Source organism: Octopus bimaculoides, chromosome 2 (genome assembly GCF_001194135.2).
Source record: "Octopus bimaculoides isolate UCB-OBI-ISO-001 chromosome 2, ASM119413v2, whole genome shotgun sequence".
NCBI lineage: Eukaryota > Metazoa > Mollusca > Cephalopoda > Octopoda > Octopodidae > Octopus > Octopus bimaculoides.
The window spans coordinates 155,536,956-155,550,122 of NC_068982.1; the positions used below are offsets into that span (position 1 = coordinate 155,536,956).

General features: G+C 36.2%; 1 protein-coding gene across 1 annotated transcript; it reads left to right on the forward strand.

Moving 5' to 3' along the window:
• Positions 1–2: 2 nt before the first annotated feature.
• Positions 3–10,871, forward strand: LOC128247082 (serine-rich adhesin for platelets-like; the record flags this gene model as incomplete). Its single annotated transcript, XM_052965897.1, has 1 exon — positions 3–10,871. A coding segment is annotated over one exon (5,685 nt), but the record flags the coding sequence as incomplete, so codon positions are not given.
• Positions 10,872–13,167: the final 2,296 nt, after the last annotated feature.

Consider the following 13,167-nt stretch of genomic DNA (forward strand, 5'->3'; position numbering starts at 1 on the left):
CTTCTAAGACAACAGCTCCTACTTCTACCACTGCTTCTAAGACAACAACTCTTACTTCTACCATTGCTTCTAAGACAACAACCCCTACTTCTACCACTGCTTCTAAGACAACAGCTCCTACTTCTACCACTGCTTCTAAGACAACACCTCCTACTTCTACCACTGCTTCTAAGACTACAGCTTCTTCCTCTAGCACTGCAGCCAAGACTACCACTGCTCCCAATTGTAATACTGTACCAAAGACCTCAACATCCAGTTCTACCATTATCACTAAAACTTCAACACCTTCCTCTGTCTCTGCTCTTAAATCTCCAATGCCCAAAGTTGTTTTAACTGGTTCCAAACCAGCAATACCTAGCATCATTTCTGATCCCAAAACAACAGTTTCCAGTTCTAAATTTGATGTGAAAAGTTCAATGTTGAGCTCTACATCTGGCAGTGAAGCAGCAACGCTGAGCAGCACAAGCAGTGACAAGACACTTGAGCCTAATGTGACATCTGGTATCAAAAGAAAAGCTCCTAGCTCCATTTCTAATGTCAAGAGACCAGCACTTAGCTCTTCTAGTGTTGAAAAGAAGCCTGCGTCTAGCTCTACCTCTAAGATAGCTTCCAGTTTTATCAAAGATTCTGAGGCATCTCCCATATCAACTCCTGAGGTTACCCTAATTTCTGGTTCAAAATCTTCACCAGTTACTCCTACCTCTAGTCTGAATACTCCAGCTACCAATTCTACTAATGGCATTAAAATTCTACCTCGTAGTTCTGCTACTGGTGCTCTAGCTTCTAGTTCTGCTGTTGTGACTGACACTCCAGCTTCCAGTTCTATTGAAACTGACACTGCAGCTTCTAGTTCTGCTATTGATGCCCCAGCTTCCAGTTCTGCTACAGCTAGTGACACTCCAGTTTCTAGTTCCGCTACTGGTTTTGACACTCCTTCTCTTAGTTCTACAGTCAGTGTTGATACTACAGATGCAAATTCTACTTTGAGGAACAGCTTCCCAAGTGGTGAGAAAAGTTCTCGTGTCTCTTCTCTTCCATGTCAACCATCAACTGACAACTCTTCTCTGAACAAAAGTCCATCTTCAGGTAATTTTGGGCCAAGTTCCTCTTCAGTTCCCCCATCTGTCTCTGTTAGCATTTTTGATACCAAAATGCCTCACTCTTCTGTTTCATTAACTCCCATAACAAGCTCCTCCTCTAGTATCAACACCACACTTTCATCAGATATAATATCATCACCAAACTCTGTCTCTACAGAACTTGCATCATCCACCAGTTCAAAAATGTCTGCTGTTGTTGTCTCCTGTCAGAATACTTCATCCTCCTCCTCTTCAAATGTAAATTCTGAAATCTCTGACCCTAAATCTCCCTCTTCTACCTTCTCTTCTAACTCCATATCCCCAGCACCTATTTCATCATCTGTTCAGTCATCTTCAGAATTAGCTTCCTCATCAAATCAAGTTGTAATTGAGTCTGATTCACCTTCTCAATCTAAATTAGGTAATCACTCCTCCAAATGCACGTCTAGCTTACCTTCCATTAAGTCCCCAAGTAGGATGTCTCCTATAGAAACTAAGTCATTAACTTCATCTGCTCCCTCCTCTAGTGTTTCAACATCATCAGATTCTGTTACTTCATCTCATTGTGCCAAAGATTTAGTTCTTTCGTCTGAAGTTAAATCAGCCCCGTCACCAAATAACCCAACTTTAATGTCATCAACTTCTGTCACTACCAACGAACCAACCCCATCCTCTGTTCTTTCCAAAGAGTTTGTTCCATCTTCATCTGTTTCATCTGAGACAGCCCCATCTTCATCTGCTTATTCTAAGAAACCAAAAGCCACTCCAGTAGCAAGCTCTAAGACATCAGTTTCATCTTCTACTAAAAGAATACTACCATCATCTTCTAATAATATAACACAAACTCCCAGTTGTAGTCCTGTTGAGTCTTCAGACTCACTCCACTCTGCTAGTAAACCATCAAGGTCTTTGTCACCATCATTTGATGCCAAATCCCCTGTGCTTTCTTCTTTGTCTAGTGTCAAGTTGCCTGAGCCTTCATCATCATCATCATCATCTGGTGCTAAACCACCAGGTCCATCTTCATCATCATCATCATCGTCATCATCTGACACTGATTTGCTAGGACTTTCATCATCATCATCATCATCATCTGACAGCAAGCTTCCAACACTGTCATCATCTAATGACATTGTACCAACAACAGTATCACAATCAATTGAATGTAAACTTGATTCACCATCAGTGACACCAATATCTTCTACTTTCCCTCCATCTCCAACGCCTTGTTCATCTACAAATCACAGATCTCCTCCACACAGTCAAAAATTGCCATCTCCTTCATCATCAACTGACTTTTCAGATTCTAATGTAATTACCCCATCATCTAATAAATCTGATTTGCCAATTGTGGCATCATCAGCTTCTGAATCAGTGTCCCTATCAGCATCAATTGATGAAGACTTGATGATGTCTTCAGAACTGTCATCTAATTTAGTTGAATCAACTAGTAATCAGAACACTTCTTCACATCCTGTTGAACCCATTCACACTACATCTTCCTCTTCTCTAACAGAAGATGCCCATTTACATTCATCATTACCTTCTGAGTCCTCATGTTCTTCTCTAGAACATCCTGAGCAGTCATCAGCAACTCCTATTTCATCATCGGTACAAGACCCTATCAAGGTGCCTGTGTCAGCCTCCTCCTCCTCTTCATCATCATCATCATCATCTGCAGAAGTATCCAACTCTCAGTCATCAGCCCCAGTTTCCTGTGTCAAAGAGTCACCAAAATTAATTAACAGTGCTGCTGACTCTCTATCTCCTACTTTAGACACTGCTTCTCCTTCCAACATGGTACAACAGACATCTGTTGCTTCAACTCCTTGCCTGTCTAGCAAATTGCCTTCTAAGTTAAAATCTTGTTCATCAGCTGAATCCTCATCATCCTCCTCCTCATCATCATCATCATCATTATCAACATCAGATTTAGTCATTTCTGTAAACAGTAGTTCTAACATTCCAGTTTCACACAAAGTTTGCAACTCTCCTAATGTGGATACAGGCCTTAAACCCTCCCTTTGTGAAGATGAACAAAATGCTTTGGAAAGTTTAGTGAACAGTAAAACTGAAAGTGATTTGACTAAGGAAATGACAGAGAATTTAGAACCTGAAAACACCAGTACTAGTCAGAAATCAGAAGAGGATGCACAACTACCTGGTACTTGTGTTGAGGAGAAACCTAGTGAAAATAATACTGAAATCAAAACAACTTCTGTGAGTTCTGACACTCTTGGAGCTGAACAATTGATTTCCAATACTAGAAGTGATGTGAATGAAGGCCAACCAGTTAGTTGCAGTGATGTTGCTAGCCAGCCATCAGATTTTAAATGCGAGTTGGCTAATTCTGATGACACTGAAGTTAGCAGATTATTATGTGGTGGTAAAAAACCTGTTGGTGATGTGACAGATGCTCCTCAGAAGTCTTGTGACATTAAATGCGACTTGTCTGTAACAGATGACATTAAAACTGATGAGAATTTCAATTCACAGACTCTGTTTGAAGACACTGATCGACCAGTAATGGAATCTGATGTAAAAGAGGATAAAAATTTGGAAAGTGGAGAGAAAGAATGTGCCTCATCAGAGTCTCAAACTGAAATAAAAACTGAAAAATCTACTTCTATTAAGACTTACAGTTCATCCAAGGTTGATATTAAGACAGATTCAAAAGTGAAGTGTGAGGTAGAGGAGAAAAGTGAGGTTGAAATTTCTTACAATAGTCAGTCCAAATCAACTATTAAGGATGACAATTCTGACGTTTGCAAGAATGAGAAACAAGAGCAAGTAACCTGTGAGGAAGATGACTCGCAAAGTTTTAATAAAAGCAGTAAATGTGAAGAGCTAGCATTACAACTGCAGGAAAATAGTTGCCATTCAGAAGAATCGACAGACTCTGGCAGTCGAAGGCTACGTGGAAGACCCCGAAAGACCAGTACAGAGACTGTCTCAACTGAACAAATGAAAACCCAACTATTGAACCCTGGAAATATTATAAACTTACGCCTTCGCCGAGACCGTCCATCCGTAAAGAATGGGAAATGTAAACACTGTTGCTGCAAAAAACGCTGTCAGGCCAGCTGTGTTCAGAACAAGTGTATGGGTTGTATTTTAGATGGCAATTCAATATGTCGTTGTAGTTTAAAAGAAAGCTTGATGAAGAATATTCAAAGTATAGCTTTGTCAGTTAATACAATGTGCATGAATTGTCATGGAAAGAACAAAAGATCTGTTCGGGCTTGCAAGCGGAAACGCTCACCAAGTCCACAACCAAACAAACGACGTAGTGTTCTGCAAAGTCAAGTAAAACCCTCCACTACAACAAATCAAAAATCATCCAAAAATTCCTCAAAAGTATCTAGAACAAACTTCAAAACCAAACTGACTACAACTCCTCACAAAACAATTGCCAAATCACCCCACAAAAAATCCCTAACAAAAACCCCTTCTAAAAAAGTAATTGAAGTTGAATTGAAAAAAATATCTCGAGAACCTTCTAAGCAAAAGGAACCCAGATGTAAATTAAAGAAAAAGCTAAGTGTCAATCTTTTGAAAGAAAACCCTGTTGTCTCTCTGAAGCAAATGAGCTCATTAGAGTCTCTGTCGGTTAGCCAGACAAGTAAAAAGGAGGATAGCACAAAGCATGTATCGACAAGGCGTTCGCTGAGGAGTAGAAAGTCTCTTGATGAAAGTACACCAGTATTGCAACAGATGCGCCGATCAAAGTCGGAACAAAAGCTTGATTCGAATAATGACAGTGCATCAAAATACCAAATTGATTTGGCTCTTACAGACAATATGAATGATACAAAGATCAATTCTAAACTTTCACAAGACCATCTCAGGACAAATAGCAAAAGCAATGCAGCTCAGCCATGCTGTAGTACAGCAGATGATTGTTGTAGTACATGTGCTGACAACTTTAATAAAAAATTTGTAGATAATCGTGCTCTAAAAGAACTGCGGCAGCGTGTTAAACTTGGACCTTTTAAATGGGACTTGGAGGAATCAGATACTGGTGGACGAGCTCACACGAATGACGAATCTAATAAATCTAATAATGCAAATACTGTGTCAACTTGCAACACCAGTGTATCTAATACAAGCAGTAGTAGTAGCTCTTCTAAGGTATCAGAAAATACCTCACAAGTATCCCAGTTAACTCCCTCCTCTTCTGCATCATCATCAAGTAGTATGGATGATGAACTTGTGAAAACATCCATGACCCCACCAATCAGGACTTACTCTAGAACCCAGTCCCCAACTTCTCGGATCCGTGTTGGCCGAACATACAGTAAAGCATCTGACTATCAGGCCCTTCCCCCTGGGGTAATACCCATTGTAGACTGTCTGCGAGCATCATCACGCAGTTCAGCCAGTCACCTCTGTGACATGCCTCGTGTACATGTAGTACGAGTAGATAAAAAGGGCAACATGTTTGAAACTCGAGAACCTTACCCTCTGCCCAGAACACCTGTGGACACTGACATAAATCGTAGTGTACTTGATGAGGAAAAAGTTTCTGGCCAAAGGTGGAAACTGCAAAGAACTAAAATGAAAACAGATGGCTATCCATTTAGTTTTAAGAAAACACGAATTCAATAACTACAGTGCATTGATTAGGATATTCTTTAATTAACTACTTATTGTGATTTTACTATTTGTTTTTGTTTTTCTTTATATTCCCTTTTTTTTTTTTCTGTTACCCCTTTCATTTTACTTCAATTAAATATTTATATGGAAGAATTCACTTGCTAAAACGTTTTTAAAAAAAAATAAATAAGTTTTGAAATCTTGTTAAATTACTAAATTGCTTTTGATAGTTTAATTTGATGAGAGAAACTATCTGGGGATAATAGTCAGGCCATCTTTAATTTATTGTCAGTAAAGTTTGACTACCTTCTTTACTTGAAATACACTAATGATTGCCAACCACTCAGCTTTCTTCTTACTACTATTATTATTATTATTATTATTATTATTATTATATTTTTAAAGATGTATTTATCCCCCATTGCCTTTCAATAAATTATTCTGATTTTTGAGTGGGGAGTTTTTTGTTAGTCTAGAACAAGCATTTTAGTTGACAAGCAATAGACAAAATATCACCTCACCCTTGTGTAAATAAATGGAAAAAAAAATTGTAAACACTTGTCTGTTGACAGAAGTATCAGCTGCAAGTAATTTTGTCTGAAAAAGCAGATAAAGATACGTCTTTGTATATAGTTTTTTTTTTTCTTTTCTTTTTTTTTTTTTTTTTTTTTTTTTTTTTTTTTTTTCTGGAACATAATCTGATCTTTGCTGCTGGTCTCACTGAGTTAATCTGTATGATCAATTGTATTGTGTATGTAAATATAACACACTCACCCTCTTGCTTTTTCTCTGGGCTAAAAAATTTTGTTTCTTTTGTTGCCCTCCTCATTTGTATAAGAAAGTCATCTATTCCTAGATTCACCTTCTCCGACATTTCATACAAATAATGATCATGCGTCAAATTTAATTTTAATAATTCTGATTGGAGTTTCAAAATTCATCCAAATAATGCTAGCATGGGTAGCTGGCTGTAGTTATTAATGATTTTAATAGTTCCAATAATATAATTAATATAAATAATAATAATAGTGATGTGGACAGCAGAATTGGTAGTATCTGATAAAATATCTTGCATTTTGTCATGTTCTGACTTCAAATCTTCCTCAGATCAACTTTGTTGTTTATCTTTTTGTCTAAGGTCAATTAAATAAGTATTGATTTATAAATAATGGTGTTGATGTAATTCTGCTAAGCATGGCCATATATACACACACACACACTCACATTCCATTGAGTGAAACTAGTAAAATAACGATAATGTTTCTAGCAGACACACAAGGCCTGAGATTTGTGGATGGAAATTAACTCTTTAGCATTCAGATTACTTTGTGAAATGTGATGCTTATTTATTGACATTGTTTTGAATCGATCATGCATTATCTCATAGCTTTGAGATTTTGATGATGATTGGTTATTTTAAAAATGACATTGTAGGGTAGGTGTGAGATGCCAGGTCTGGCTGATTTGAGGATAAATCAGGTAGAATATTAGGATCGGATATGGCTGGTTTAAATGCTAAAGGGTTAACCAATAACATCAACCTCAGCGCTTTGCTGGTACTCCATTTTATGCTAATAATTAGCGTTCAGATTAACTTGCCAAAAGTAATCCTTATTTATTCACATTAAAAAAAAATTATCTGATATTATTTTGTAGCTTCAAGATAGGAAAGATGTAATTGCTTATTTTTAGAATGACATTGCAGGGTAGGTGTGAGATGCTGGTTCTGGCCAGTTTGAGTATAAAATGTGTAGAATATCTGGGCCGGATACAGCCAGTTTAAACACTAAAGGGTTAAGCACGAGGTCATTGATTTTGAAGGGAAAAAGTTAGTCAACACCATATGTAACTGGTACTTTATTTTATTAACTCCTGAGAAATGAAAGGCAAAACTGACCTACATGAGATATGAGCTCAAAATGTAAAGAGTTGGAACAAATACCATATGGTATTTCTCCTACACTCTAACAAGTCTACCAGCTCATCACCGTAATAATTATAATAATATTGATTACATACAGAGAAACACTTCCTCAGATGAAAACTTCAGATTGTAATGTGTTTATAATTGAAATGAAACAATAGCATATAACACGAACCAGCCTCTAATATAGTCACTTAAACTGTTAGAAAGAACAGCCAAATTTCTCTTGAATCACACTCTACCATTTAAAATAGAAAATATATGCTGAATGTTGTTGTCCTAAGTTGTATACCTGGGGGTTGGGAACCAAGACAAGATGAGTATGGCTAGAATGATTTTGATCATAGATCTATTTGGATACGGTCGAACTGTGTCCTGAGCACCCGCATGTAGCATTTGAAACCAATTTGTAGATTCACAAGGAACTTAACTTCTGACAACCCTTGCCATATTGATAATACTGATCGTGTTTAACAATGAATGAAAGTTAACAAAAGGCTCTATGTAACACTAAGGTCATAATGTTTGTGTTAGTAGGAATTAATATATTTGTAATATATATATATATATATATATATATATATATATATATATATATATATATATATATATATATATAGATACTTGTTTATTTATCATTGATGAACTCAAGCAGCTAATATGTATGAAATTCAGCTCTTTTTAAATGCCTTGTTTTGCAGCGTTAATTTCTCTCTCTTTCTCTCATACATGTGTGAGAGGTTGAAAGTTCACAAGCAGCTTCATATTCTCAGTGAAACTATTAATTGCTTCAAAATAGCTATAAACTCTTGTATTGAGTATGTGTAGTTTGTAAACATAAGCATTTATCTAATTACATATATTTATTTGTTCAGTGTCTATTTTAGCATGCTAGCATGGCTTAGATGAGGAGAGGTATTCAAGGCAGGATTTTTACAATTGAAAGCTCTTTTTGGTACCAATCAATCCTTGTTTTGCTAGTAAGGGGATTTTTTTTTTCCCCTTGAACAATTGAAAAGCACAAAGCATGAAGACAATTTGTTGATAGAAAATGTCAACAAACCTCACTGTTTATAACTCACATTTGTTGTTGGCACTCCATCGCTTACGATGTCGAGGGTTCCAGTTGATCTGATCAACGGAACAGCCTGCTCGTGAAATTAATGTGCAAGTGGCTGAGCATTCGGGGATATTCAGCGTGACACAGTGTGACAAGGCTGGCCCTTTGAAATACAGGCACAATAGAAAGAAAGAGTGAGAGAAAGTTGTGGTGGAAGAGTACAGCAGGGTTTGCCACCATGCCCTGCCGGAGCCTCGTGGAGCTTTGGGTGTTTTCGCTCAATAAACACTCACAAGGCCCGGTCTATATATAACAAGGTGTTGGCCAGTGTGGGGCTTTAGTACAGATACTTTCCTAAGATGTTACACTGGGGCTGAGCCCAAAGCCACAACGTTGAGGTATGATCTTCTTAACTCCACAGCCTTTAATGTAAAATCTCTAATTAATTCTACTATAAATTTCTTCAATTAAGATCTCTTAGAAACTATAACATTAATTTTTTTTTTTTAAGCTAACAGAAATAAAAGTTGTAAACTGTATTTTGGTTAAGATATTTGATGACTACCTTTAGTTGCATTATTATTTTATGATTATATTTGAAATGATTATTCTTATTGGCAGAACTAATAGAAAGGCAGACTAAATGCCTTCCAGTACTTACACCCCTTTCTTAGTTGGTTAATATCCCACTGCAGTGAACTTTACACTTTATCGCTCTGTGGCTGCTAAAACAAAGTGTTAGTCAAGTTTAAGGCTGATAGTTTTGAATGTATCTCTCCTTGCCTCCCAAAATATCTAGCCTTGTGCCTTGTATCAACTTCACAATTTTCCATTGTCTCCTTTGTAGCTCTTAACATTTCATGCCTATAAAATATATTTTCATCATTTGTAAGATCTTATCTATATGGCATTTCTGTAACAAAGTCACAGCAGTCCAATAACTGGAGCCAGTAAAAAAAATTGTATTTGTGTGTGTGTGTGTGAAATTAGTGTTTTAAATGCATAAAGTAACATACTTAAAAACCTATATAGATACAAGCATTCACTGAACAAAGAACTCTATATAGAGTCGAATATTTATTATAAGACTGTTGGCAGTTATTTCAAAATAGCTGTTAACTCTTATTATCATTGTGTGTTTGTATATTCATGCATGTATGTTGATAGTGCTTCTCCATGGACAGCCCACAGGCTAAAATTAGTAAGAGAATATGTTTAGGATATAAAATATCCCTTCTGTAAGGCCTATTAGCAATGAGTATAAATTTAAATTAAGTATATCAATATATTAAGCATGCTTTCTGGCGTTTTATGATGACAATGTGTTTGATTTGTGTGTATGGAAACAAAAATCTCCAATTTCCTCACACTCACCAACATGAGAGAGCCTTCACATGTCTGTTTGACCTGCTAGATATAGCAGCCACATCTTCCTCGAATCACACCCTATCATATGACATACAAACAGGATATATTAGAAAATGTAATCCTAAAGTGATGGGATTGTCATGGCTGGAATGTCTGTGATCATTGATTGATCTGGAACTAAACAACAATGATATATATTTCTCTAATATAATCTATAAAATAACTGGAAAAAAAAACATTATAAATCTCATCAAAATGTTCTTGATATATTCTAGCATCTAAGTGAGGATTTTTTTTTTTTTTTTTTTTTTTTTTTTTTTTTTTTTTAATAGCCAGCAGTAAAGGTCTTTTAGACATCATGGCCTTAGCCATGATGTCTAAAAAAAATCAGAGATCATTCATTTGTATATTTTGTTTTAGCATTTAGTTGGTTTTATTAAAAAAAAAACACTTTTTCTTTTTGCATTATGAATGACAAAACCTGGATCTACACAAGTTATGTGAAGAAAAATGAGTGTGTATATGTACGTGTGTGTGTGTGTGTATGTATATATATATATATATATATATATATATATATATACACACACACGTGCACACAGACACATTTATATACTCACACATGTATATATGTATATATATATATATATTTACACTCAGACAGTCGTATATATGAAAATTCTGTAAATTTTGTTTTTTTAAATTCCCTATCCCTGTTTCCCAGCAAATTGTATGTTCTAATCTGCCATGGTACTGTGTTAATATTTCACTCTGTACCACCTGTTTCAGACTGATTGAAAATAAAAATATTCATTTATCATAATAAACCTCTGAAATATATATACTTAATAGTTTGACTTTCATCACACATTTTTTTTTTCTCAAATTCACTTTCCTCTTTATAGATATTCTAAATGAATGAATTGTAAATCCTTGCACCCATTGCTGTGTACAATAAGGCTTTCTAATGGTGTTAATTCTTTTGTGCCAAGACAGTTCTGACTGAGAAATTCTATAATGTAAAATATTCTAATTATCGCCAACACATTTTCAGTATCTCTACTACTTTGCTTATTTTTTTATTTCTTAAGATGCTCAAGTGTGATTTGGTTGCTATTTCTACTTAATTAAATATTCATATGGAAACTTCCAAGTTGGCTTATATTTTCTTTATGGTTTAATGATAAGAAGAAGGGCATTACCCTCGACCTTAGCTTCGTTTCTGAGAAAAGTGATAGGAAACTATGATTCATGATTTAGTGAATCAGTGAATCAAGATTTTAAGTCATCCTCTGACCAGACATCTGACTTGAATGCTTGTAACAAAGTGGACATCACTAAAAGCATTCATGGGTCCACATTGAAATCAGCTTCCTTAAATTCATTGCTATATAACCCTTTCTACTATAGGCACAAGGCCTGTGATCTTGGAGGAGTGGGTCAGTTAATTACATTGACCCCATTCTTTGACTGGTACTTATTTTGTCAAGGATGAAAAGCAAAGTTCACTTCAGTGGAATTTGAACTCAGACCATAAAGACAGACAAAATGCTTAGCAGCTTGCCATCTAGATTGCGATATAGTAGAATATAGTTAACATTTCTATCACTATATAATAGACTAGTTAGATAACTCTACACACATTATATAATAGAACACAGAATACTGTGTACATCACTATGTAACAATGTTAGAACTTCTCTCATTGTACAATAGAAGCCTCTACATCTTATAGGTGCAGGTGTGGCTGTGTGATAAGAAGCTTGCTTCCTACATGATTCTGGATTCAGTCCTACTGCGTGGCACATTGGGCAAGTGTATTCTGCTATAGCCTTGGGCTTCATGAATGGATTTGGAAGATGGAAACTGAAAGAAGCCTGTCATATATACCTATGTGTATGTGTGTGTTCCCTCATACATGCTGCTTGACAACCAATGCTGGTGTGTTTATGTCTCTGTAACTTGGTGGTTCAGAAAAAGAGACTGATAGAATAAATACCAGGCTTTAAAAAAAAAAAACGTACTGGAGTTTATACATTTGAGTAAAAATTCTTCAAAACAGTTCTGCAGTCTAATCACTAAAACAAATAAAAGATAAAATATCTGTTCAGGTCAACTTTTGCTTTTCATCCTTCCAGAGTTAATAAAATAAAGCACAATCCTGGGTGATGAACTGTTGGAATTGTTAGAGCATTGAACAGAAGGAATTACAATACTTGTTTAAATTCTGAGTTAAACTGCAACCACACTGGTACCAAGTTACCATCCCTTGTCTTTCCCGTAGCCAATATTGGTGGTATGGGAAGGGGATATTTACTGCATGGGCAGCAACTAGTTTTCCACAAAGAATCCTTGTCCAGAACTTCAGTCGCTCTGCACTTTTGAAGATGAATGGAATAAAACCTACCTTACTTGAAAAACAGGTAAGGGTTAGTGATAGGAAAGGCATCATGCTATAAAGTAACGTTTGTTGTTGTTTGTTGGCACTCTGTCACTTACGACTTCGAGGGTTCCAGTTGATCCGATCAACGGAACAGCCTGTTTGTGAAATTAACGTGCAAGTGGTTGAGCACTCCACAGACACATGTACCCTTAATGTAGTTCTCGGGGATATTCAGTGTGACAAGGCTGGCCCTTTGAAATACAAGTACAACAGAAACAGGAAGAAAGTTGTGGTAAAAGAGTACAGCAGGGTTCACGACCATCCCCTGCTGGAGCTTTAGGAGTTTTTGCTCAATAAACACTCACAACGCCCGATCTGGGAATTGAAACCGCAAGTCCGCTACCCTAACCACTGGGCCATTGCGCCTCCACTTAAAAAACAACACCAACAATATTTATGTAAGCCAGTTCTTTGCAGAATTGAGTGGGGGTGAGATGGAAAATTGTTTATGGGTATTGGGGGAAAGGGGTCCAGTAAGGGAGGTAATAGATACATTTTTATAGTTTAGTTTTTGTCTTTTATTTAAATACTAGCTTTTAACTCATGTCAGATGTAATATGATTAACTGCTTCTTAGCCACAATCCCTACAATGACAATGTTAACAAGACTTCAAAATGTGATTAAACAAAGGCAATGGAATTCTAAATGGCAACTCTTATTAGCTGTAGACAAGTGCACCATTTGAGAGAAAACAAA